General features: G+C 38.6%; 1 protein-coding gene across 1 annotated transcript in view; it reads left to right on the top strand.

Moving 5' to 3' along the window:
• atp10b (ATPase phospholipid transporting 10B) overlaps positions 1-2567 on the top strand; it is a 19176-nt gene extending 16609 nt beyond the window's left edge. The window contains exon 21 of the mRNA XM_024282835.2: positions 1096-2567. Coding sequence (XP_024138603.1) covers positions 1096-1375 — 280 coding nt within the window. The 3' untranslated portion in view covers positions 1376-2567. The remainder of the gene's footprint in view (positions 1-1095) is intronic.
• The last annotated feature ends 6 nt before the right edge of the window (positions 2568-2573 follow it).

Genomic DNA, 2573 nt, shown 5'->3' with positions numbered 1-2573 from the left:
ATTTTGCGATATTTCATTTGGCGTACGATATTTATGAGCGTCCTTCAGTGTTTTACTTTTGCTGTACTTTTGTTGTACACCGCCACCAAAACAACAAGATCTTGCGGGAATGCGAGAACCAGCTTGCGTTAAATGTTCAGTCAGCCTCGTGGTTTTGTTGTTATGAGACATGTACTACTTAGATTTTTACTTGGGATGAGTACCAAACGAAAGTCTTTGCTGCCAGTATCGTAAAAACACGGATTGTGCTGCTTCGTAGAGGGCTCAGATAAAAACGAGTGAAGCTGCGCAGCGAGTCTTGCACAGATCTTAAGCTTAAAAAAAATAGTAAAAAATTGTTGTGATATAGTCTTAGAATATATCGTGATACTTATCATAATATCGTATCGTGATATGTGTGTTGCAATTAGCATCATATTGCCAGACTCTTGCCAATACATACTGAAAATAGCAAGAATTTAAGGTATATTAAAAAATAAACCAAGACAACTTTAAAGTATTGTCTGCCATTGTTATGAGTTTTTCCTTTTTTCGAATTCAAACTTTATTTATAAAGCAAGTTTCACACATCACTAGCAACACACATTGCTTTAAAACAATTGAAACTAATACTATAAAACATGGATAATCTCCGTAACCCTCCCAACCCCTCACGCCTAACAAAATGAGACATTAAATGATACAAACTCAAAGTGTAAATCGAAATAGAAACCAATGTGGAAACCTGGCTTAATGTGGATGTGAGGAGTTGATATTTTAGGGAAATGTCCACGTCAGAGACCAACTAATGACCATCACAGAGGATGTCAGCATTAACAAGGCTTAACAAGATGAAAGCATAAACAGAAAAAACAATCCAGACTATATTACTTATATTCTATCTTGTGAACTGATAAGGTTGTGATGGTCCAATTCAATTCTGGGATGACGATGACCAATTTTCCGTGGTCAGGATTAACCGTTGCTCATCTCGCCTTCCTCCCATTTGGTTCCTGTGCTGCTAATATTTAGAGGGGAATGCTCTGATTTTCATCAAAGCGCTGCTGCATACTTTTTCACTGGCCTACTTTCTCACTGCCACGCTCTCTCCCCCAGGTACACATTTTACGTGCTGAAGAACTCTGTCGCCCCCTCCCCGCTCATACAAGCCAAGCATCTGGACCGGATGAAGCCCTCCGTAAGAGAGATGTGGATGAAGGAGTGGAGGAGCTTACGAGGTGGAATGGAGGTCAAAGAGTCCAGACTTTCTACGCCACCCTCTCCGACCCTGGAGACCTCTGTGGACTTTTATCCGGGGTTTGGAGATGCTGCAAGTTTCGTGGGAGATGATCTGTCGCTGAACGTCCTTACAGATCAGAAGCCTGTGGACACATGAAAGCCAAAGGCAGCTTGACAGCTGAAGAAAAGAACTATGATCATAATTTATTTAATAAAATGTATATATGTGAATTGGATTATAGGTGGATTTATAAGCATTGCATCATTTCCTAAAGTAAGGGGTAAAAAAGCTTCAATCCCCTGTTGACTGTTCATTTTGTAATAAACAAAGTAAAAAATAAACATTTCCACCTACTTTTAATGATAACCCAGTTAGCCGATCCTTCAGAAACTCATTTTCCCACAACAAAATACAATATATCCCTCACACTTGAATCCATGTTAGGAATTTATGCAAATGACATTACCTGTTTCTTGTTTCAATTTTTTTTTGTCTGTTTATTTCTGTGACATATTTTTATAGCTTGAGCATTACCATGTAAATGCATGTAAATCCATCTTCTAATTCCCCTTGTGTGTCTGTGTGCAAACGTGCGAGCATCTGCTCGCAGAGCCTCTGCATCAAACGAGCAAGAAGGTAAACGTTGGAGGATTTTCAGAAGCTGTAAGCTGCAAAGTTTGTTGCTTTCTTTTGTACGTGGAATGTGTACAAGTGAATCCAAATTTTAAAAGGGACTCTGTTATGGTTGGCATAATTCATTACACACCAGCAACTCTGCTTATATAACAGCTCACATCCTAGAATCGGATCACTGCTGCCCTCTATGGGTGAAACATGGAGCTGCTGAGAGGTCACACAGGACAGAAATACAGACGTTTTCTTATTTTCTCTTTTTGGGGTTTTTCAAAACTTGAGATGCATCTTTAGAATTATTTTCTAGATAATTAAATGCACATAATTCTGAAATATTTACACTTTCTGTCATACACAACACAGATGCAAACAGAAAACAATGTAAACATATAAAAACTATAATCATCAGCCACATTATTAGGTACTCCTTGCTTGTATCGGGCTGTACCCCCTTTGGCCTTCAGAACTGCCTTAATCCTTTGCAGCATAGATTCCATAAGGTACTGGAAACACTTCTTAGAGAGTTTGGTCCATATTGGCATGATAGCATCACACACTTACTGCAGATTTGTCATCTGCACATCCACGATGCCAATCATATCCCATAAAGAGTGGAACTTGGTGTATTTGTCTGGATGTAGGATTTGAGATTTCTTTCTTAATTTTGTCACAGCTAGGAGTGTTTTTTGTTTAAGTTTTTATTTTGTTTTTGACAAAACCG

Source organism: Oryzias melastigma, linkage group LG10 (genome assembly GCF_002922805.2).
Source record: "Oryzias melastigma strain HK-1 linkage group LG10, ASM292280v2, whole genome shotgun sequence".
NCBI lineage: Eukaryota > Metazoa > Chordata > Actinopteri > Beloniformes > Adrianichthyidae > Oryzias > Oryzias melastigma.
The sequence above is the reverse complement of the archived record's forward strand: the minus strand, read 5'-3'. Positions and strand labels throughout refer to the sequence as shown.